The 24,323-nt window shown below is 39.1% G+C and overlaps 1 protein-coding gene across 1 annotated transcript in view; it reads left to right on the top strand.

The window, feature by feature from the left end:
* The window catches only part of THSD7B (thrombospondin type 1 domain containing 7B), a 755,959-nt gene that overhangs the window by 162,147 nt on the left and 569,489 nt on the right, over positions 1-24,323 (top strand). The window contains exon 2 of the mRNA XM_036320836.1: positions 11,661-12,471. Coding sequence (XP_036176729.1) covers positions 11,661-12,471 — 811 coding nt within the window. The remainder of the gene's footprint in view (positions 1-11,660; positions 12,472-24,323) is intronic.

The following is a 24,323-nucleotide window of genomic DNA, read 5'->3' as shown; positions in this document are numbered from 1 at the left end:
CTGGTAAAAGCCTAGTATATTTTTTTAAATCATTTGTATACTAGCATTAAGTCTATAAAGTGATTAATGCTACCTCATAATAATTATTATTTTCATTATGCAAATGTAAACTAACCTCATAGCTCAAATGACATTTCTTCGATTCCATTTCATTGTAAGTGGAATTCCCACAAAGCACTTTCTGAAATTCCAATAGTTCAGAGGAGTGGGAGGGGGTGGAGAGGACTCGGGGAGGCTGAAAGGAGTTGACACAGGCTGCAGGCCACTGCCACGTGCTCACCCAGCTGGAAAAGGGTAATGAGGATGGATTTTTTTCAGCGCACTATTGAACAAAGAGCTTGAATGTCCTGTGGGGCTGTCAGCCCTTGGGCCGATGAGGGATGTATTTATTATTAACTTCTCTGATTCCTTTTAATTATTATATGTAGTGACAATTATTGTTGTGGGTACCCATCTCAGCTAAAAAAAAATTAAGTGCATTAGAAATACAATTTTTTGATTCATCTTTAACTCAGTTTGGTTATTTATTTTGAGCCCTTTACCACCAGGGTCCCTCATTTCTTTCTCTGGGATGTCCTCCTTAAGCCATCAGTCCACACTGGCCACCACTAGAGGACCCATGTTCCTGACAGGCTGGCTGGTGACTCTGAAACTCTGTACCATTCTTGGTCCCTTGTGCTGCTTTCCCACTGTGCCAAGCCCTTGGATCTCTCCGAGGGGCTCAGTGGCCTTGGCCTCCCATGCTCGGGCACCCCAGGCTGACACTTTCTTCCTGGGGAAGCAGGACATATTGTCTCTCTCCTCTCCCTGTCCTCTCTCCCCGTTATGTCCTTATCTGTTCTGCTTCAGACAGAAGTGCCAGAGAGGAAGCTCTTTATTTTGAGCTAGAAGGTCTGTGCCTGGGGGAGAGGGTCCCTCCCTAAGAAACATCCAGCAGAACCTTGTTAATAGACTGGACTTCTGGTAATACAGAAACCAGACGCTTGGTGGGCTGTGTGCATTTTCAAAAAATGTCCTCACATCACCCTCTCTGAATAAATCTGTGTTTCCGTAAGCAAGACATATTTCTTGAACACATTTCTCTCATTTCCTCAACCCCGAATGTAGGCAGGTACTGGGTTTCTGATTCGCATGCCACCCTTCGGAAAATGGTGCCACTCAAAGCCCTATTAGCTGTGAGTGTGGAGCCATTTCCTGCAGGATCCTCAGGGTTCTAGCTGGGAGCCTGCCTTTGGGCAGTTCTCGCCGCTGCTCATCTCCTGCTGCTTCTGGTGCTTCCTCTTGGGGAGAGGAGTGGTCTGGGTTAGCAGCCTTCATGCATACCGTCCAGGCCCTTCCCTTCTTAGGGTTTTTCTGGGTGTCTGAAACTGTAATTATGTCAACAAACGCTTTTGTTATACCCTCTGTCAATTTTCCTGAAAATATCTAAGAAAATTAAGGAGTTTGGTAGTTCTTCTTAAAATTGCCAGGCTGTTTTGAAGGCTGTGTGATACAGTTGTTACCATGTTGAGCATAGTTTCTATCCCACTGCTGTTGGGGATATTATAATTAACCTGCAATATGGAGAAATAATTGATGTCATGGCTGGAGTGGCGTGGGACAGTAGATGCTGGAAGGCCAGACAAGACGCTACTCTTTGCATTCCTACAAGACAAGATGGTAGTTTGGACAAGGGTGGTGGTGGGAGGGTGAATAGCCTGGACAAATTGGATTGTGTTTGGGAGGTAAAGCTTGGGTGGCAGGGGGCAATTGGATTTTATGTTTGTAAATAGCATCTTCAGGATGCTTCTTAGACTATAATAATAAAAGTGTAATATGCTAATTAGACCGGACAGCCGATTGACCTTCCGGACATGATTCCAAATGTCCTTCTGGATGAAGCCACAGGGGGCTGAGGCAGAGGTGAGAGGTGGTTAGGGGCTATCAGGCAGGCAGGCGAATGGTTAGGGGCAATGAGGCAGGCAGAGGTGGTTAGGGGTGATCAGGTAGGCAGGTGAGTGGTTAGAGACGATCAGGAAGGCAGAGTGGTTAGGGGAGATCAGGCAGGTAGGCTAGTGGTTAGGGTTCAGGCAGGCAGGCAGGCGAGCAGCTAGGAGGCAGCGGTCCCATATTGCGAGAGGGTGCAGGCCGGGCTGAGAGCCCCCCCACCCTGTGCATGAATTTCATGCACCGGGCCTCTAGTATTGGATAAATGAACATTTCTAGTTGTTTTCTACATAGAAAAAAACATTGTGATTCAGCCATGGTACTGCTGTTTCTCATGTATTTTTTTTCAAATGCAATAATTGGGAAATTACTTTTCAGGACATAAGAGTAGTGTCTGAAATAGTCACAACATTACTGCTTCAACACAGGAATTATCACTCCTTTGAAAAAGAAATTAGATTAACTGAAAGTTCTGTCCACCGAAATGCAGCTTATTTTTGTTCTCCCTCACTGTCCATTACGAATGTCTGCTCCTACAAAGAGATTTGTTGAGAAGCAGATATACTCCATGTAACCAGTAGAAAATTGATGTTGCTAAGAAAAAATATTATCTCAAGTATGTTCTAGTGCAATTTTTATCCTAGAAAACAATTAATTCTTGAGTTGCATTAGCGGCGAACAACCTGGGTGCCATCCGGCCCTTTTGCTCCGTGTATTTTAAAGCTTATGTGCATAGTCCCGGCATTGCCGCCTCTCCGGTGAACCTGTCACGGACAGTACACAGGCCTCCGTTACCAAGCCCAGCATGTATTGCTTATTCAGTGTGGAATTAGCACTTTACTCTCTTTAGGGGGCAGGGACAGAGTTTGAAAATTCTGCCTCCTGAGCGCCTGTTCCAGTTTGCTTTCTGAGTAGGAAAAGAAACAGACTTGAGAGACTCGGCTTTCCTCTGTGTCTGACTTACTCTTCATTGCCTTCCACTTAGCGGATAGAAAATGCTGCGTAAAGGATTCCTTCAGGGGATCTAGAAGGCTTAACTGAAGTCAAGTCCCAGTTGAATGGAGATGCACTTAGGGGATGAGAACACCCCATAAATATCCCTGGACAGGCATTAGAGCCGCAGGAGTTCCAGGCCACCGCTGAGCCCCACCATTGAGCCGGAACCAGGAGCTTTAGGCAGGAGAGAAGGGCCAGCTCTGGGTCCTCACCCCAGCTGTACTCAGGGCGGAACCCCTTCCAAATATTTACCTGCAGGCTTTGCAAAGCTTCATCTGCTCATGAGATATTGCTGTTAAAAATAGTTATGCCCTGGCCAGGTGGCTTGGTGGGTTGGAGCACCTCCCATACATCAAAATGTTGCAGGTTGGATCCCCAGTTGGGGCATGTATGGGAGGCAACCAATTGATGTTTCTCTCTCATCTCTCTCTCTCTCTCTCTCTCTCTCTCTCTCTCTCTCTCTCTCTCTCGTCTTTCTCTCTTCCTTTCTCTTTCAAATCAGTAAGCATATCCTCGGGTCAGGATTTTTTATATAAAAGCACTTAAACTGCAGTTGACGTGGAAAAGGTTTGGAGTCAATAAAATTGTGGAGACAAATCCAGTTTCCTGGCCCCTGAGCTGTGCACCTTGACCAGGTTCTTGGACTTCATGCTTTGATGGTCTCATCTAGCAAAGCAGACCAGTATCAATAAGTATGTATGGGCTTGGGAGATTGTAGGTATTTAAAAAAAAAAGACAGCTGTTACTAACATTACTGTAGTTATTCTAGGAATACACTTTCTAATTGGTGCCTGAGGCTTCTTTTATGTGCTAACCCCTGGGACGTCGCTGGATGTTCTCGAACAGGAGCTCAGCCTTGTTCTCAAGCTTGCAAAGCCAGGCGGGACGCAGTTCACATAATACAGTGAAGGGACCCTGAGAGGAGCTGCTTCCGGTGCCCATCCAGGGACCAAAACACCTCAGCATTAACAGGCAGTTTGTTGCTTGTGTGTTTTGTGTTTTCATGAAATTTCCACCTTTTTGTTGTTTCTCCTCCCTTCCTTTCCCCACCTTGGATTACAACCATATAGGGGTTCCTAAATAGGGGTTCCTATTCTTTCCTTGTAGTCTTAGAACTTTATAACGAAGCCAGGTGTTATAGTGTAGTGTCACCGGATCGGGTGTCTGGGATGGAATCGTCAGTCCCATTTCTCGCTCAAAATGACTGTGTGACCTTGGGCAAGTGAGTGAATTTGCCTGGGCGTTATTGCCTCCTCCAAACACTGTGGGCTAAATGATTTCCTTTTCGTTCCCACATTCTAGGCGGTAAGCAGGCTGTGGGGTTTAGTGATCTGAAAAGACCCACTTTGTGTCAGAATGCAGTGAAGTTGATGAGGTTTGAGAGTCTCTTCTAGGCCTCAGAATTTTTAGAAAGTGGAATGGAAACCAAAAGTATTGATAAACAATTGTAAAGGGTAGTTTTCTGTCTATGGTGTTGGCATTAACTGATGAGTCGTTCAGATAAATTTCCAATCTGCTTTGCTGTTGAACTACTTTTAATGGATTAGTTGCCACTGGCAACTAATAATTTGTAGCCATAAGTGATAAGTAACAGCGGCACTTTGCTTTTCATTAAGAGACATCTGTCCACCAAGATGAAATGGACTCAGAAAGTGCTGCTAGGTGTCAAACAAAAACACAAGCACACAGAAAGAGCCTGGGCATCAGTAACCATGCCTGTGCTTACTTCGGAGTGTAAATATTCAGTCCGAACACTCTGTGGTATTCTCGCATGGAATCATGAACTGTCTTCAAAAGTACATCTTTATAACTATGAAAAAGAACTTCTTTTTGGAAGCTTTTAACTGTTGCTGTTAAAATTTTCTGAAGAGATTTATTGGAATGTTTTAGCATGCAGATCCTTCAGATAAAAGGATATGCTTGATTTGGAAATTGTTCTACTATTAATATAGGAATTTTGTGTTTCTGTAAAAAGTGCAATGGAGTTTTTAGATGAAATGCATTAGGGTTGAAATGCCTTCTCATTTAAAAACTTTTTCTCCATTGTATTTCTATTGATATCTGATGCATGACTCACTAATGGCTGTTACTAATGAACAGGTTTCCTCTGCGAGTTTAGAACGTATTGGGTGGCTTGGATTGGAAAGGTTATTAATTACCATGATAGATTTAGAAACATTGTCTTGGAAACTATCCTCTCTTCGGGGCTTCTGTGAGCATATCTGCCTCCAGTCTCTCTCCCAACTTCCGGTTTGCTGCTTTAGATCCAATGAGCTTTAGGAAGCCAAAGCATTAAGACTGTCAGTCCTGCCCGGCTGGTGTGGCTCAGTGGTTGTGTCGACCTATGAACCAGGAGGTCATGGTTTAATTCCCTGTCAGGACACATGCCCAGTTGCTGGCTTGATCCCCAATGGAGGGCATGCAGGAGGTGGCCAGATCAATGATACTCTCTTATCATTAATGTTTCTATTTCTCTCTCCCTCTCCCTCTCTAAAATCAATTAAAAAATGAAATAAAATAAAAAATAAAAAAGACTGTCAGTCCTGTGTATAAAATAAGTATAGATAAGGATGAAGGAGGGGCCCCATGTTCTTTTCATGAGCAAATGGGCATGACATGCAGTGCACAGGTTTTGAGAGATATTTAATGCCTCATTCATTTTTATACCCCCAGAGTATAATACACTACCTTTCAAGTAGTGGGTAATTAATAGTAGTTATTTTAATAAATGAATACTCAGATCACACTTTTTTTATTCCTTGAGTTCTTTGATCTATTTTAGAAATATGATTTCTTAGATAATGCCATTTCTTAGATAATTGTCCACTATGTAAAGGGAGAGATTACACTGATTATATCATGGTTGATATGAAAGCTTTTTGAAAAGTCACTACATAAATTTCAAGCTTTTCCTTGGAGGTGAGGCCTCTTACAGGTAAGCCAGTGTTGTTTGATCTTGCCTTTTGTAATTCTGAGGTTTATGAGAGCTTTGATGTAGCGATGATCTGCAAACAATTTGTTTAAGACACTAAAGCTCTGCATTGGCATTTATGTCATTCCTCACCCCCTTTTGCTCCAGTTAAAAATAAGGCAATGTCAGAATAATAAAGGCATGTCAGAATAATAAAGCCATGTCAGAATAATAAAAGCTGTGGTTTAAAAAATGAATAATAAAACAATCATTTCCTATTGCATGAATGGTATTAAATCAGGGTTGCTGCCTCAAACAGGGGCACAAACTGTGCAAAAACTATGGGGAGTGTGCTTATTCTCTCTTCCTCTAGAATTCTTCTTTTTTTGCAGGTATCATAGTGAATACCACACCTAAAGTTCAGACATCCAGCAGGTGGTCTTAAATGTGCTGATTTAGATTGGGTGATACATGCATCGAAACTAAGCCAGTTAAGGATAACTTGATCAAAAGAACAATTTGCCAGAACTTTTCTACTTCTGGAGGAATATTACATTAGAGTATTCATATATTTGCACTTTCTACAAAAACACAGGCAGGGGAAAGAGAGAGAGAGAGAGAGAGAGAGGGAGAGAGAGAGAGAGAGAGAGAGAGAGAGAGAGAGAGAGAGAGAGAGAGATCACAGTATTAATTGTGAATGTGACCTGAGAGTTCATTAATGCTACCTTTCCAGTCCAAACAATTTATTTTTTACACCAGAATTTTAACCTGCTAATTGAAACTCACATGACTTAAAATATGTGGCACTTTATTCCAGGGTAACTGTGTTTATTCCACAGAAAGGGGATAGTAAGATGAAGGTGGATGATGTTTTTATGTAATGTTGGTCCAGGTAAAAAAGTACAAAATTGCTATTCCCATCATAGCATTGAAATGTTTGCTGCAAATACAACACAGTATGCATTTTAATTTAGAGCCATATTATGTCTGTAGTTAAACTTTTGATTCTTTAATTGTTCTAAATTTTGTTTTATTTGTATTACTTGAGACCTGTTCTCAGTTAAGAAATAAAAAATGATTGATGTCTAAAAACAAGGATTTCTTGTATTTTTCTTTAGATTATCTTTAGATATATATTCTGAATATAATCATATTTTATATGTATGACAAATTTAAAGGTGGTATTTTTTTCTTTATGCAACTGCTCAAAATTTTAATACGTTCTTTCATTTCTGAACGTGGGCAAGGGACAAAATATTTCTCAAACTGCAGGCCACGTTTCACTTTAACATGCATGTTTTTTTGAAATGGCAGAATTTCTCAGAGCTGTGTGGTTTTCACTATTGTGTGTGCTTAATGTTCATAGTTAACCATAACTGAATAAATAAGAGAATACATTTTCTCTCCTTGCCTGAAAAGTGAAAGTTGTTATAGGTCAGCTGCTGAGAGGTCTTGCCTCCATCACATACGTCTTGCTTGCAACTTATTTTCCATTTATTCCAAGCAAACACAATTCACTTTACATTTGCTTGTTATTTACTTGGTTTTTAGTTGTTTTCACATGAGAAGAAACTGTTCTTTCTCAGCTGTGCAGGAGCTGCGCTCCTAACTTCCCAGGGCCAGGAGTGGAAAGCCCTGCTCACATACCATCTTGACTATTTGTTCTACTCATACTCAAAAGAGTATTAACTCACACAAAGAAGAGATCATAACTAAGCTACAAACAAATCCGCCTTGTGATTTTAGGGTCACATGTACCAACGCACACCTAGGAAGGGCTTCTTTCAAATGCAGGGCAAGAGCCCAAGCGAGGGGTCCCACAGGCCTGGAGTCCCACTGTAGTGACCACATACTGGCTGTGTATCCGTGGACGTGCTTTGTAAGGTCTCTGATGTTCGTTTTCATCAATGGATAAAAGGTGCGCCAGCTCATAGGGTCATTTAAGGAACAGGAAGGAAGGTAGTTGGCACATCACTATGGCCTGATGTAAACCGGCTGTTTAAAAAAAACCACAAGGCCTTGATTTGCCTTGATTTGTAGTGTGATATAAATCCTCCCACCATGACCAATTTCCAACTATGAATGATTTAACAGCCACCTGGTAAAATTCCTAAATATTTAACAGTCCCCGGGCACCAACCAAGTGCAGCCCACCATTGCTAGCCCTCAATAAATGGCAGTAATTATTTGTTAATGATTATCTTTTGTCCTCCATTGAGCTAGAAAAAATATTTCTTTTTGGAAAATTCTGTATGGACGGAGGAGGTGAAAGCTAAGGAAAGAATAGTAATTTGCAATGTTTAAAATGTTAATGATTTCAAATAACAAACCAAAAAGCTCCCTTCAGAATTTTAGAAGTAGGCAGAAAACTAGTAAGAAAACAACATTTACTACTAAAAAATGTGTTAATTAAATGCTTTAAAATAGGGATGACTTTGTAAAATATTCTGGGTGACTTAAATTTAATATTAACTTTTTCAAGATTAGTTTGGAATGACTTAACTTTCTGGTCTTAGATTATTTAATCTACACACACACACACACACACACACACACACAAATCCTAACTGGAAAAATGTGTGTATTTGATACCTATCAAATAGAGATAAACTGGCAGCCATTATTTTAAAACCCAGTGCTTTACAAAAAAAAAGTTTCCTTTAAATTTGTCCAAATAACTTTTATATCATTCTAGGCTGATTTGGGATTTTCAAAGTTGGCTGCAATCATATGTCTTTTTGAAATGTTCCTTTACTGAATAACTGCGGAAATAATTTTTTCTTGGTAATAATAACAATTTGCATGTTTAGTCTGACATGATGGACAGGGGATGGCATATTAAAATGAAACTACTGCAGAACAGCTGGACATATTAAGCCTGAAAATACCTTTTATGTAACAATGGACATCTCAATATACAAAGTGCAAAGCTGTGAGCAATCTAGGAGAGAATCAGGAGACTTGAGAGCAAATCAGTTTGTGCTGAGAGCACCACTTTCCATGCACATGTCCTGGGCCATGAGCAAGGCTGGGGCAACAGGCCCGTGGGAAACCAAGGGCATTTGGTGAGTGGAAGCTGATTCACTCTAGTGAAACTCCTCTGTCCATTTCTGTAAGAGACTAGCGTGGAGGTACTAAAAGAAGAGGGTGTATTTTCTATGTTCATCCCTCTCACAAAGTAAGGAATCACTGGAACTCTAGCTTCACAGGGGATTGCCTAGGCTTACATACCCAGAGCGGGGCTGTGAGGAAGAACTGGGATGACTGTGTGTATTAGAACCCAAACCATTGTCCACTCAAGTGAGACCCTCATGTGGCATGTGGCCCCAGTAGCAAAGACCCGTCTCCGGGGCTGCTAAGTGCATCTGACTGTGCACACACGTACTATTCCTAGACATGCAATACATGTGCACGGAGTATGTTCCATGAAGTAATTAAGTGGCATTTTGGGTGCGGTATCCGATTTTGGGAAAGACTATACCTTCTTCCTCTCACTTGTATAAATTAAAACATTTCTCAGGGTGTGAATTGCTTTTAGGATTATCACAACCCTAGCATGGGGGTATAAATTACATGGTTCAGCTGATAAACATTTTCCAGGTTCATATTACACATTTAAGTGAAAGGGAGAAATGTTTTATGCTTTTCTATTGACACAAAATGGGGTCACTTGGAGTCCTTGTGAAAAGATATATAATTAGCCTTCTGGACAAGCCAGCTGGTATGTCACCAAAAAAAAAAAAAAAAAAAAATGTGAGAAGCATCAACTGGCAGGTCTTTCATCTGCTCATTTCTTGGACTCTTTCCCACAAAAACTAATTCATTAATTTAAAGATTTGGCATATGACAAGGCAATGTGGGAAACTTTACCTGGAGTCAATACCTATCAGAAATCAAAAGGGATATATTTCAAGGACTGTAGGAGCAGGGTTTCCAAAGGCAATTCAGCACTAATTATTCTTTTATGACCTTACTTTTATCCCCTATATCATATTTTTTTCTTTTTTATGTAATTTTCTTCAAGCAAAAACCAAAATTGAGGACAACTATTTAGAAAATGAAAATATATTTAGGATAATCTGGCAGGTTATTTTTTAATAACATATTTCTCTTTTGAGCTATTTAGGATATGAGCCAAAGGATTGAAAACATGATAAATCCTACTTTATTAAAACTTGGATCTAGGGCTTTTCTTTTAGATGAAACACTGCCCAACTGGAAAGTATTAATAATGAATTAGATATATAGGCTTTGGAACATAATAATTATAATGATTCCAATCTTTTTTTTAATTATTGTCTACTTGGCACCACATTATATCATTGATCCTCAGAACAGCTCTATAAGTCAGTGCTTTTTTTATCTTCTTCCTATGTAGTTAAGGAAACTAAGGCTTAGACATTTATTGTTTTGTTGTTGTTGTTGTTGAAAGTATTACATATGTCCCCCTTTTTCCTCATTGACCTCTTCTATCCTGTTTCTCTACCCTCCCCCATCCCCCAGCCCCCACCTGCCTGCCCCAGGCTTTCATCACACTTTTTTTAAAAAAAATATATTTTATTGATTTTTTTACAGAGAGGAAGGGAGAGGGATAGAGAGTTAGAAACATTGATGAGAGAGAAACATCGATCAGCTGCCTCCTGCACACCCCCCACTGGGGATGTGCCCGCAACCAAGGTACATGCCCTTGACCGGAATCGAACCAGGGACCCTTGAGTCTGCAGGCTGATGCTCTATCCACTGAGCCAAACTGGTTAGGACTTTCATCACCCTTTTGTCTGTGTTCCAGGGCTTATGCATATATTCATATGAGTTCTTTGGTTGATCTCTTTCCACCTACCCACCCTCCCCCATGTCCCCTCTGAGATTTGACAGTCTGTTCTATGCTTCTCTGTCTCTGGATCTATTTTGTTCATTAGTTTATTTTGTTCATTATATTCCACATATGAATGAGATCATGTGATACTTGTCTTTCTCTGACTGGCTTATTTTGCTTAGCATAATATTCTCCAGGTCCCTCCACGCTGTTGCAAATAGTAAGAGTTACTTCTTTTTTTACAGCTGCATAGTATTCCATTGTGAAAATGTACCACAGCTTTTGTATCCACTCATCTACTGATGGGCACTTGGGATGTCTCCAGATCTTAGCTATTGTAAATTGTGCTGCTATGAACATAGGGGTGCATATATTCTTTCTGATTGTAGTTTCTGTTTTCTTAGGATACTTTTCTAGAAATGGGATCACTGGGTCAAATGGCAGTTCCAGATTTAATTTTTTGAGGAAACTCCATACTGTTTTCCATAAGAATTTTTTTTTTTAATCCTCAATCAAGGACATGCTTAGAGATAGCAAGGGAGGGAGGCAAGGAGGGAGGGGGGAGGAAGAGAGAGAGAGAGAGAGAGAGAGAGAGAGAGAGAGAGAGATTATGAGAGAGAAACATCAATGTGAGAGAGAAGCATTCAGTTGCCTTCTATACATTCCTGGACTGGTGATCGAACCTGCAACTCAGGTATGTGCCCTGACTAGGAATTGAACCCACAATCTTTCAGTGCACAGGACGACACTCGACTAACTGAGCCTCTCCAGCCAGACAAGGATTAGAAATGTGAAGTAATTTGTCCAAGTTTCTATTGCTAGTAAGAGAGGAAATGGGACTACATAAAGGCCAACTTATGGAGAATCACATTCTGAACCACTAAATTATATTGTCCACCAAAATTTGTAATTTCACATCAGCTGTAGGAAAAGTATGCAGATTGCCCTGTTTTTGTGTGGATGGTGGCATGGAGCCTCTGAGTAACTGACACCTTGTTTTTCTGCCTGTAGGCCCCTGGGGACGGTGTACAGGAGACTGTGGGCCTGGAGGAGTCCAGACTCGGGCACTGTGGTGCTTCCACTTTGAAGGTTGGACAAGCCACCTGTCCAGCTGTGATGAGAACCACAGACCTCCAAAGGAGAGAAGCTGCTTCCGTGTCTGCGACTGGCACAGCGACCTCTTCCAGTGGGAGGTCTCTGACTGGCACCACTGTGTGCTTGCTCCCCCCGTCCTGGGCCAGGCCAAGCCTCGGACCTCCGAGTGCGTGACGGCCCAGCATGGGCTGCAGCACCGGACTGTGCGCTGTGTTCAGAAGTTGAACAGGACCATGGTCGCCAGCGAAATATGTGAGCACTTTGCCCCTCAGCCCCCCACAGAGCAAGCTTGCCTCATTCCTTGCCCGCGGGATTGTGTTGTATCCGAGTTCTCACAATGGTCCAAGTGTAGCAAGGGATGCGGGAAGCGACTGCAGCACCGGACTCGCGTGGCCATCGCTCCCCCTCTCTATGGAGGGTCTCACTGTCCCAATCTGACGGAGACAAGAATCTGTGACGCCCCCATTTCCTGTCCTCTCGGCGAAGAGGAATATACGTTTAGCCTTAAAGTTGGCCCGTGGAGTAAATGTAGACTGCCTCAGCTGAAGGACATGGACCTCGCCGGAAGGACTGTTGTGGATTTTAGCTCTGATTCAAAGGAGCAAGTCACCTTGAGATACCCAAGTGACAAGCCACATCACCATGCCAAGCCCTGGGACATAGAGATAGGTCACCAAACCCGGCAGGTGTGGTGTACAAGGAGCGATGGGAAGAATGCCATGATCAGGTAGGAGGCCTTCCGTGTTCATATTTTTGACTCACCTAAATACCGGACAGTGTAATTTTATAAGGTTTCTTTCCGAGTTTCTGCAAAAGGACAATTGTAAGCAGGTTTGGGATTTGGGTGTTTAGAAGTTTTATTTGAGAAGTCTTCAATTTTAATTCTAAATATACCAGGCAATGCTCTGAATTCTTGCATAATTGGTAGTGAAACTATATCGGGTGGCGTATATTTCCACACTTTATCAAATATCAACCAATTAAACAAGTCTTTATCACTATAATAATAAACGATTATAAATATTCAAGTTCACTCAAATTGGTGATAGAAGTCATTTAAATAATCATTTTTCATAATTTTTTTCTTAAACTTCTTTTATTCTTGCTTTAGTTTTATTTTCATGATTAAGAAAGATTTTTTTTACATTTGAGATGTAGATTTTTTTATAATAGAACTAATATTAATATGTTAATCTAAGACTGCTTTTTTTGGTGTTGATATGATAAAAATATTAACTTGAACAGCAAATAATTAGAATTACAACCTCTACAGGGTATGAACTAAAACTTAAAAGCCATTATCTAGGTTTCAAGATTATGTGTAATCGTTTTATTTTAAATTGTAGTATAAAACATCATGACATTAAACCCAGGGAACTATGTTAAAGTAATATTTGTTTAATTTTCCCCCAGAAGGCCTTAAATGGAAACATTGGTATATTGCCAAGTTTCTTCCAAATTAAGATGCTTTTCAATAGTATTTAAATTACCAAACAATGAAACACTCATCTTTAAAATTAATCATTATCATCAGTTACTGTTTTCTGGGGGATCCACAGCTGGCTGGGAGAGGTTCAGAAGGCTACCTCTGCTATTCAAGAACAAAGAAATATGATGATTTTTTTTATTTGACTTTAAAAATGAGCATATTTTATCTTGGGTGCTTCATTCTGGTTTATGCTGTATACAGTTTGCAAGTCCATTGAAGAGTGATTTTCTGCCTTTTACTATTGCTTCCCCCTGTGAAGCCCAAAAGATTAAGTAGATGATTTGGGTGATTATTATTTGAATATGAATGTGGAATTCTGTAATAACATTGTTTTCTTAATATTCCACATTGGATTATTACATAGAATGTTTTCATCTTTAGTTTGCTTGTTTTTACCAAGTTCTTTAAAAATATTAATAGATTTTATTTTTAGAGAAGTTTCAGTTTTATATTTACAGAGGATTTGAGTGGAAAGTACAGAGTTCTCATATGCCTTGTCATCACCCCCCTTCCACACATACACTGTTTCACACACATATCTTGCATTGTGTAGTATATTTGTTAAAATGGATGAGGCAGCCGAAACCGGTTTGGCTCAGTGGATAGAGCGTCGGCTTGCGGACTGAAGGGTCCCAGGTTCGATTCCGGTCAAGGGCACGTACCTGGGTTGCGGGCACATCCCCAGTGGGAGATGTGCAGGAGGCAGCTGATCGATGTTTCTCTCTCATCGATGTTTCTAACTCTCTGTCTCTCTCCCTTCCTCTCTGTAAAAAATCAATAAAATATATTTAAAAAAAAATGGATGAGGCAATATTGATATACTAGAGGCCCGGTACACAAAAATTTGTGCACTCGGGGGGAAGGGGGGGTCCCTCAGCCCGGCCTGTGCCCTCTCGCAGTCTGGGACCCCTCGGGAGATAACGACCTGCTGGCTTAGGCCTGCTCCCGGGTGGCAGAGGGCAGGCCCAATCCCTAGGTGCAGCCCCTGGTCAGGCTCAGAGCAGGGCCAATTGGGGAGTTGGGGCGCCGCCCCCTGTCATGCACAGAGCAGGGCAGATTGGGAGGTTGCGATGCCACCCTCAGTCAAGCTTAGGGTAGGGCCGATTGGGGGGTTGGGGCACTGTCCCCTGTCACACTCAAGGCAGGGTCGATGGGGAGGTTGCGGCGCCACCCCCTGTCATGCACAGAGCAAGGCTAATCAGGGGGGTTGGGGCTCTGTACCCTGTCACGCACAGAGCAGGGCCAATCAGGAGGTTGGGGCGCTGCCCCCTGTCACCCACAGAGCAGGGTCGATCAGAGGGTTGGGGCGCCGCCACTCTCACACTCAGGGCAGGGCCGATGGGGAGGTTATGGCTCTACCCCGTCACACACAGAGCAGGGCCCATGGGGGGGGGGGGAGGGATTGGGGCGCCGTACCCTGTCACACACAGAGCCGCAGGGCGATCAGGGGTTTGGGGAGCTCCCCCCTATCAGGCACAGAGCAGGGCTGATCAGGGGGTTGGGGCGCCTTCCCCTGTTACAAACAGAGCAGGGTGGATAGGGAGGTTGTGGCCCCGCCCCCTGTCATGCTGATCCCGGTGCTGGGAGGCATATTACCCTTTTACTATATAGGGTAGAGGCCTGGTGCACGGGTGGGTGCTGGCTGGTTTGCCCTGAAGGGTGTCCTGGATCAGGGTGGGAGTCCCCACTGGGGTGCCTGGCCAGCCTGGGTGAGGGGATGATGGCTGTTTGCAGCTGGTCACACATCCTTCAGGGTGGGGGTCCCCATTGGGGTGCCTGGCCAGTCTGGGTGAGGGGCTGAGGGCTGTTTTCAGGCTGGGGGTGACTGAAGCTCCCAACCACTCCTTTCTTTCTTTTTCTTTTTTTTTATTCTGGGCCAGCTTTAGCTTTGAAGCTTGGCTCCAGCTCTTAGGCCTCCACTGCTGAAAGTAGGTTTCTGGCCTTTGCTTACAATGTTGCGATCCTCCTGGCTGAAGCCCGGCGGACTAATGCAGGTTTCTGGGGTTTTGTTTAGCTTCTATATTTGTTACATAGTTGCTTAGAGTTGCAGCTCAGAGGCCTGCAGCGGCAGGCGGGGAACATTGGAGTCCTCTGTCACTGAAGCAAGCAAGCCTCATGTTAGTTTCAAGCTGCCTGGCTGCCGGCCGCTATCTTGGCTGGCAGTTAATTTGCATATTGCCCTAATTAGCCAATGGGAAGGGTAGCGGTCATATGCCAATTACCATGTTTCTCTTTTATTAGATAGGATTACTATAGCAAGAGTACATTAGAGTTCTATGGACTTGTACCAATGTCTAATGACATACATCCATCATTGCTATATCATAGAAAATAGTTTCACTTCCATAAAAATCTGTAATCCATCTGATGATCTAATGCTTCTTCTCATTGAACCCCTGCTAACCAATGATCTCTTACTGCCTCCATATTTTGCCTTTTCCCAGAATGTCATAGTGTTGGACTGATGTACTGTGTGGCCTTTTCTGTTTAGCTTTGTTCACTTGGCAATATACAGTTAAGGGTCCTCCATGTCTGTTCATGGCTTGATGGCTCAGTTGTTTTATCACTGAGTATTCCGTTGTCCGAGTGTACCACACTTTTTTATCCATTCACCTACTGAAGGACATATCAGTTGCTTCCAAGTTTCCGCACTTATGTATAAAACTGCTATAAACATCATGTGAGATTTTTATGTGGCCATGTGTTTTCAGTGCATATGGGTAAATGTCAATGAACACAATTCATGGATATTATAGTAAGAGTATGTGTAGTTTCTACAAAATTTCTGAAATGTCTGTCAAAATGGCTGTAAAATTTTTTATCCCCAATAACAATGAATGAGAATTCAACTGCTTCACGTACTGGCAGGACTTGGTGTTCTCAGTGCTTTGGGTTTTAGTCATTCTAATAGGTATATAATGGTATCTTGCTTTAATTTTCCATTCCCTAATGACATATGATGTGGAGCATCTTTTCATATGCTTATTTGCCATCTGTGTATCTTCCTTGGTGAGATGTCTGTTTAGATCTCTTATCTATTTATTGATTTGTAGGTTTTTTTCTTTTGGTTGAGTTTTAAGAATTGTTTTATTTTCTGTTTTATTAGATATGTCTTTCAAAAATATCTTTCAGCCCTGGCCAGTGTGGCTCAGTTGGTTAGGCATCATCCCATGCATGTAAAGGTTGCAAGTTTGAGTCCTGATCAGGGTACTTGCCCAGGTTTCAGGCTTGATTCCCAGTAGGGGGCATGCAGAATGCAACTGGTGAATGTTTGTTCTCATATTGATGCTTCTCTCTTTCCCTCTCCTTTCCTCTCTCTAAAAGTCAATTATAGTACAGTTTGTGACCTGTCTTCTTATTCTCTTAACAATGTCTTTCACAAAGAAGTTTTTTGTTAGTTTGTTTTTTACCTTAATGAAGTTCAGTTTATCATTATTTCTGTTATGGATCATTCCTTGGTGTTAAATCTAAAATATAAATAAATAAAAAATCACCAAACCCAAGGTCAACTTTTTTTTTTTCTAATGTTATCTTCTACAAGTTTTATAGTTTTGCATTTTACATTTAGGTTTATGATCTATTTTGAGTTAAATTTTTGTGACAGGTGTAAGGTCTGTGTCTTGATTTACTATTTTTTTTGGTTGTTCTATCACCATGTATTAAAAAGATTATCCTTGCCCTAACCGGTTTGGCTCACCCTGCGAACTCAAGGGTCCCGGGTTCCATTCTGGTCAAGGGCATGTACCTTGGTTGCAGGCACATCCCCAGTAGGGAGTGTGTAGGAGGCAGCTGATCAATGTTTCTCTCTCATTGATATTTCTGGCTCTCTATCCCTCTCCCTTTCTCTCTGTAAAAAATCAATAAAATATATATTTTTTTAAAAAGATTATTCTTTCTCCACTGCATTGCCTTGTTCCTTTGTCAAAGGTCACTTGACTCTATTTGTGTGTATTTATTTCTGAGCTGTCTTTATTGCACTGATCCCTTTACATATTCCTTGCTAATAACACACTGTCTTTAATACTAAAGATTTATTATAAGTCCTGAAGTTGGGTAGTCCTGAATTAGTTTTGTGTTGATTGACTCTTCTGGATCTTTTGTCTTCTCATATACATTTTAGAAGCATTTGGTCCATAACCACACAACCACACATTTGTTCATAATTTTCTTGTATAGATTAATTTGGGAAGAACTAACATCTTGATAATATTTAATCTTCCTATTTATTTACATGGGTTATCTCTCCATTTATTTAAATTTTCTTTGATTTCTTTCACTGGACTTTTGTACTTTTTCTCATATAGACCTTGTACATATTTTATTAGATTGACACTTAAGTATTTCACATATTTTTGGTGTTAATACAAATGTATTGTGTTTTTAATTTCAAATTCTATGTTTTCATTGTTGGCGCACAAGATAGCAATTGTCTTTTGTATGTTAATCTTGTATCCCATAACTTTGTTATAATTGCTTATTAGTTTCAAGAGGCTTTTTGTTGTTATTATTGTTGATTGTTTGGAATTATCTGTATAGATAACTATATCATTTGCAAATATTTCTTTCTTTTCTACCTATATACCTTTTATTTCCTATTCCTGTTTTATTGCATTATCTAGGACTTCTATTATGATCTAAAATAGGAGTGGTAAGAAGGAACATCCGTGCCTTGTTCCTGATCTTAGCAGGAAAGCCTCTGGTTTCCCACCACTAAATATAATGTGAACTGTAGGGTTTTTATAGATGTTCTTTATCCATTTAAGAAATCACCCTCTATTCCTAGTTTGCTGAGAATTTTTATCATGCGTAGGTCTTAGGCTTTGTCAAATGCTTTTTTTCTCCATATATAGATAGTATTTATTAATGTTCTTTTAAAAAATGTATTTTTATTGATTTCAGAAAGGAAGGGAGAGGGAGAGAGAGATAGAAACATCAATGATAAGAGAGAATCATTGATTGGCTGCCTTCTGAATGCCCCACACCGGCAATGGAGCCTGCAGCCCAGGCGTGTGCCCTGACCAAGACTCGAATAGTAACCTCCTGGTTCATAGGTTGATGCTCAACCACTGAGCCATGCTGGGTGGGCTATTAATATTCTTGATTACATTATTGATTTTTGAATGTTGAGCAAGCTTTGCACACCTGAAATAAATCACCCTCGCTTGAGGTGTATTATATTTGTAATGTATTGTTGGATATTATTTGCTAATATTTTGTTGACCCTTTTTGCATACATACTCATGACAGATATCAGTCTTAATTTTCCTTTCTTGTAATGGCTTTCTTCAGTATTGGTATTAGGGTAATGCTGGCCTCATAGAATGAATTGGGACATATGTCCTCTGCTTTGTTTTTCCAAAATAAATTATAGAGAATTGCTATATATTTTTTTTCCTTGAATGTTTGATGGAATTTGACAGTGAACCCATCTGGTCCTGGTGTTTTATGTTTTGACAGGTTATTAATTATTGATTCAATTACTTTAATAGCTATATATCTGCCTGCCCTGGCATGTGTGGCTCAGTAATTAAGGATTGTCCCATTTGTTCCATGCATGAAAAGGTCACCTGTTTGATTCTGGTCAGAGCACATGCCTGGGTTCCTGGCTTGATCCCTAGTATGGGTCGTGCAGGAGGCAGCTGATCATTATTTTTTCTTTCTCGATAAAAATCAATAGCATACATATTTAAAAATAGATATAGATCTATTCAGATTATAAATTTCTCCCTGTGTGAGTTTTAGCTGTGTGTGTTGTTTAAGGAATTAATTCATTCACCTAAGTTATCAAATTTGTGGTCATAGACTTATGTTTTTGAATGTTTATAATATTCCTATATGATACTTTTAATGTCCATGAGATCATTAGTGATGACCCCTCTTTAATTACTGATATTAGTAATTACTGAAATTAGTAATTTCTCTTTATTATCTTAGTTAACCTACCCAGAGATTTATCAATTTTATTGAACTTTTCAAAGAACCAATTTTTGATTTTAGTTATTTTTTTCTATTTATTTTCTGTTTCTAATTATATAGATTTCAGCTCTAGTTTTTATTATTTAATTCTACTTACTTTGGATTGAATTTGCTGTTCTTTTTGTAGTTTACTAATGTAGGAGTTTAGATTATTAACTTTAGATATTTATTCTTTTCTAACATGAAATTCAGTGCCACAAATTTTCCTCTTAGTACTGCTTTCATTGCACCCTACTACTTTAATGTTGGTTTAGTTCAAAATATTGTTTAATTTCTCTTGATTTTTTTTAACTCTGGCCCATGTAGTATTTTGAAGTGTGTTGTTTAAACACCATGGTTCTCCAGCCATCTTTCTATTATTTTTTGTAGTTTAATTCCGTTGTGCTCTGAGAGCATACTTTGTATGATTTCTATACTTTTAGATTCGTTCAGGTGTGTTTTATAACCCAAAATGTGGTCAGTCTTGGTGAATGTTCTGTGTAAGCCTGAGAGAATGTGCATTCTACTTTGTTGGATGAAGTAGTCTATAAATGTCGATTATATTCAGATGGTTAATGGTGCTGTTTAGTTCAACTATGTCCTTACTGATTTTCTGCCGGTTGGATCTGTCCACTTCTAATAGAGGAATGTTGAAGTCTTCAACTATAATAGTAGAATCATCTATGCTTCTTTGCAGTTTTTTATGTTGTTGGGCATATACATATTCGAGGATTGCTATGTCTTTTGGGAGTATTGACCATTTTATTGTTATGGAATGCCAATTTTTATGCCTGATAATGTTCCTTGCTGTAAATTCTGCTTTGTGTGGAATTATTACAATTACTCCATCTTTTTCTGATTACTGTTATCATGGTATATCTTTTTCTATCCCTTTATTTTTTGTGTGTATTTATTTATTTATTTTTATTTTATTTTTTAGATTCTTTATTGTTGAAAGTATTACATATGTCTCCTTCCCCCCCACCATTGTCCATCCCTTTACTCTTTAATCTATTTGTGTCTTTATATTTAGTGTGAGTTTCTTGTAGATGACATAAATTTTGATCTTGTTAGTTTATTCATTTTGACAGTTTTAGTCCCTTAATTGATATATTTATATCAATGACGTTTAAAATGGTTATTGATATAATTGGATTAACATCTACCACATTTATTATAGTTTTCCATTCATTGCCTTAATGGTGCTGTCGTTTGTTTCACTTATTGACTTCTGATTTTCATCTGTCTGTTTTTAATTGAACATTTTATATTATGTCATTTTGTCTCCTCTTTTAACATATCAATAGCAGTTGCCTTAGAGTTTACATTGTAAATTTACCAATAATTTAGTCCACTTTCAGATAACACAATAGCACTTTACCGGAACTGCGAGTACCTGAGGGCAGAGTATTCCTAGTCCCTTTCTCCCATCCCTGATAACATTGCTGGTATTAGTTTCACTTACCTACATTTGAATCATTGAATACATTGTTATTATAATTTTGAACAAATTATTAACTATTAGATCAATTATGAATAAAAACAAAATATTTTATTTTACCTTCTTTATTCCTCCTCCAACAGGCCTTCTCTATTTATGTGAACCTAAGTTTCTCACTTATATGTATTATTTTCTTTTTTCCAAAGAATTTCTCTTAATATTTCTTTTTTTAATGTTTTTATTGACTTTAGAGAGAGGAAGGTAGGAGAGAGAGAGAGAGAAAGAGACATGAATAGCCGGGATCAACTGCCTCCTGTACCCCGCCCCTCCTACTGGGGATCAAGTCTGCAACCCAGGAATGTGCCCTCACCAGGATCAAACCAGTGATCTTTTGTTTCATGGGAAGACATGCAACCAACTTAGCCACGCAGGCCAGAGATCTCTTAGCATTTCTTCTCCTGGGGGCTCCTCCAGGCTTTTGGGATCCTCTGCATCCACCTGTTTGTCTCTATAATTTTGAGGGCACCCATCTTCCCTGTGATTAAATTTTCTGAGGGATCTAAAAAAAAGCTGTTGATTTTCAGTTTGTTTGGCCTTTTTGTTGTTATGAGGACTGTAGAGACCCCTTCTAAGCTGAAATGGAAACCACAAATCACCATGTTCTCTTTTGAGTTCTAGGCAGGACACTGAACCAAAACAACTATTTTTCTTTTTTTTACATTATGTCATGAAATCTATTCTAGTCATTTTAGTCATGAAAGCATTATGAAATGACTAATATACTATCATGAAATGAGTAGATTACTAGGTGTTCAGTGGGGATATTTCTATTCCGCTACCTTCCACTGCAGTGAACAAAAACATTGTCCTTGACATCTGTTTGGCAGCATTGTCGACATAGTTGTCTCATTTCCATCCAGCCTGATGAACTGTGGACTATGTGGGCACAGTCAACCAAGATTATTTTAAAAGGCTAAATCTATCTCTGAAAAGTACACTGTGTATGTGTGTGTGTGTGTGGGGGGGGGGGACGGTATATGTGTGTGGGAGTGGATCCAATTCATTCCGGAAACCATTGTTATTTTTGTGTGTCTATTATAGACTTCTAGGATGAGCTTGGTTTCCCGTAATCATTAAAAATTGTCCCAAAGCATAGGTTCCTTTTACTCTGTCCTTATATCTACCTTTAGATCACTTTCCTTTTGATGGGCTCTGTGAGACTGTAGGGACAAGCGGCCTTCTGTTTTCTCTTTTCTGACTATGGCAATGGCTGTTACCATGTCATTTATCATTGGAGCACCCAGTATTTACTCGGCAATGAAAGCTCTTGCCTGCGCCTTTCTGGACAGTCACATTATCAATCTAGGACACCACAGAGCTCTAATTAATGCCCTTTACTGGTGTTCCCATTGATTACTGTAACTTTTGATAATCACCTCGAGCAATTTTCTGTTCAGTTATATTTGCAATGTGGTAGGCAGTTTTATTATTTTTGGTGCCACTCTGCTCCCTAATCATTGATTTGCCTATTGGATTTAAACGTCTTTTATTTCTAGTTCTCATTGCATGTCCTATTTTTTTCTCTTTTATTTTGACAGGAATTTCTTTGAGATTCTATTATTATATTTTAAAATAGCTGTCCTACAGCCTGTTCATTATGCATTCTCAGATATCAGTTATGCTATTATTGAATTTTTATAATACCTTACTTAATGAAATGAAGTAGGCTTCTATATTCAGTTTTTTGTACTTTGTTTCTTTTCTTTAAATAAAAGTAGATCTGAATTATGAAACCCAATCTGAAGACTAGGCAATCAGTCCATTTACCTGAGTATGAAAGTGGTTTAATTTATTGTCTGTGTGAATAAAATTCAGATGAATTTTATGGATTTTACTTTCATATCCTTAAATATAGAGGAACTTTTGGCATGGACAGTTTTAAGAGCTGTGATCATTTGGTACAACTGAAACATACCTAAATTCTCAGGCCAGTATAATGATTTCCTCTGAAAGTAGTTCCTGTAGGATAATAAATTTTAACTCTATCAAAGAAATATCATTGCTAAAGCTCAAATATTATTGTTACTTTGTTTTTTATTTCTATTACCTCCAACCATTTAAACACACATATTGAAATATGTAGCTACATATCATTCTTAGTACTCTAAGAAATTTGGAGATGATTAAAGTCCATTTTATTCTGAGACTTGCACTGCATTTCATATCTCTATTGAATACTGTTTTGTAGTAACAAGAAATGAATACAATACTAAAAACATTTGATTTTGGTATAGTATAACTTTAAGATCATTCCTTCTCAAGAATTTAATATCTCAGTATACATGTGCTTGTCTCATATCTATAGAATAATCTCTATCCCACAGAAGCAACTGAACAGCATATTTAAAATATAATTTCATATTGCTATTTTAGTTTTAATATGTGATTTTAGGTTTATTAACTGTTGAAAGTTTTAAAATGGTATAACTCAAAATAAGAAATTAAGAAGCATTTTAATAGCTCAGATTTATGTTATAGAGAATTAGACAGAAAAATGTTATATAGTTCAAGCAGTGTCCCCATTGCTATAAATTCTAACCTAATATAAACATTACTTTTGTCAAGCAAGATATAAATTACCTCAGGTTAATTTGGCCAATCGAGTAAGTTATAGAGAAAATAAAACTCATAATCATCCAGATAAAATTCACTAGTAATTCTTAATGTTTTTCTAGTCATTTTAAATTATTTCTTGCATTTAAAAAATTGTCTTCCAGCCAAAGTTAAAAACAAACAAACTGTTTATTCGGCTTATTTTACTTGCTGAATCTTATCTCATAGTAGGCAGCTCACTTTTTAGTCTAGTTTCTAAAGCATCCAGGTATTTCATGCCAACCTTGGTGTGTGCATGTTTCTCTTCTTCAGATTATTATTCCTATTTTTAAAAGCTATTCTTATTAGTTGGAATGGTGGAAGAAAAATATCCATTTGGAATCAAAATCATTAAAATCAATAGCATATATTTTACTTGACTTCCCAAATCTATTCTCTTAAAGCTTCTCTCAGTTCTGGTAATTTCTCTTCATTTCTCCATTCCCATTTTATTCTCTGGTATTATTTTCATGTTGACATTTGGAGGCATTCTTTAAATTAGAATTTGTAATCTCCTGAAGCAACTTTTCTCTTGTTACTTTGCTGTAATTTGTATGAGCTGCTGCCATAGGGATAGTAGTGTTTTTGCTAATAATAGGGATAACTGTACTTTCAAAGATTTCTAACATACTTTCTTAGGCATATTGCACTTTTAAAAATTTCACTTGTAAAAAAATAACTTTTTTGCTCTAAAGAATACGTTGGAAGTTTTCAGTTCTTTTTTAAGTAATTTATTTCAATAGAAACATTTCAGAAAACTGTACTTATAAACATTTTAAGTTAGTGTATGCAAAGACACTGCAGATCTCACACTCACATTTGCATATTAAACAGAAACAAAAAGTAATAGAGAAACCAAGGGGCTTTTCACTCAAGGAGATCATAGTGCAGTCCAGTTCTTCGTGATGAGTAAGTCCCTCAAGTTCACTGGGATAAAGGATGAGAATGGCTTGTGTTTTCCTGTTTGTGATTATCATTGGATACTTATCCCCACAGATGGTTATCTACTTTAGATTACATTGTGAGTGAGTTCCCCCCTGTC

The sequence above is a fragment of the Myotis myotis genome, unplaced genomic scaffold, assembly GCF_014108235.1.
Source record: "Myotis myotis isolate mMyoMyo1 unplaced genomic scaffold, mMyoMyo1.p scaffold_m19_p_8, whole genome shotgun sequence".
Taxonomy (NCBI): domain Eukaryota; kingdom Metazoa; phylum Chordata; class Mammalia; order Chiroptera; family Vespertilionidae; genus Myotis; species Myotis myotis.
The sequence above is the reverse complement of the archived record's forward strand: the minus strand, read 5'-3'. Positions and strand labels throughout refer to the sequence as shown.